General features: G+C 42.7%; 1 protein-coding gene across 1 annotated transcript in view; it reads left to right on the top strand.

Annotated features, from left to right (window-relative positions):
- Positions 1-924: 924 nt before the first annotated feature.
- The window catches only part of LOC111651357 (heparanase-like), a gene marked incomplete at its 5' end in the record, with an annotated part of 3,257 nt that continues 3,184 nt past the window's right edge, over positions 925-997 (top strand). The window contains one exon of the mRNA XM_087172690.1: positions 925-972. Coding sequence (XP_087028816.1) covers positions 925-972 — 48 coding nt within the window. The remainder of the gene's footprint in view (positions 973-997) is intronic.

Genomic DNA, 997 nt, shown 5'->3' with positions numbered 1-997 from the left:
GTACAAATAAAGTTTATTATTATTGTTATTATCATTAGTAATAACAACATCTCGTCTTTGAACCTGGCAGATTAGAACCTGGTCTAACTTTGACAGAGTAGACTTAAAGTACAAACTCAGTCAGTGTGAAACAGTCTGAGGTTATTGACTGATATTAAAACATAATGAAACATAATGAAGCTGAGAATCACAAACAGTTTGAATCCTGTAAATCTCTCTCAGCTGTTTCACCTGAACGCTGTCTGCTCAGACAGAAGGGACAGTGGAGACAGACAGAGACAGATAGAGAGAGACAGTAGAGACAGTAGAGACAGTAGAGACAGTAGAGACAGATAGAGACAGACAGAGACAGACAGAGACAGACAGAGTAGAGACAGTAGAGACAGATAGAGACAGTAGAGACAGTAGAGACAGTAGAGACAGTAGAGACAGACAGAGACAGATAGAGACAGACAGATAGAGACAGTAGAGACAGTAGAGACAGATAGAGACAGTAGAGACAGATAGAGACAGTAGAGACAGTAGAGACAGATAGAGACAGTAGAGACAGTAGAGACAGTAGAGACAGTAGAGACAGATAGAGACAGTAGAGACAGTAGAGACAGATAGAGACAGATAGAGACAGTAGAGACAGTAGAGACAGATAGAGACAGTAGAGACAGATAGAGACAGTAGAGACAGACAGAGACAGATAGAGAGAGACAGTAGAGACAAACAGAGTAGAGACAGTAGAGACAGATAGAGACAGTAGAGACAGAGTAGAGACAGTAGAGACAGTAGAGACAGTAGAGACAGTAGAGACAGTAGAGACAGATAGACACAGTAGAGACAGAGTAGAGACAGTAGAGACAGACAGAGACAGATAGAGACAGATAGAGACAGTAGAGTCCTCTCTCACTCAGCTGTTTTATTTTCCTGCTGCAGGTTCCTGAAGACCGGAGCTGAGGCTGTGGACGCTTGTACCTGGCACCAGTGAGTTCACCTGTGTGTGTGTGTG

The sequence above is a fragment of the Seriola lalandi genome, unplaced genomic scaffold, assembly GCF_002814215.2.
Source record: "Seriola lalandi dorsalis isolate HSWRI2012SDOR001 ecotype SW California unplaced genomic scaffold, Sedor1 jcf7180002053594, whole genome shotgun sequence".
NCBI classification, from domain to species: Eukaryota; Metazoa; Chordata; class Actinopteri; order Carangiformes; family Carangidae; genus Seriola; species Seriola lalandi.
Note: the sequence above shows the minus strand (reverse complement) of the source record. Positions and strands in the feature narration are given on the sequence as shown.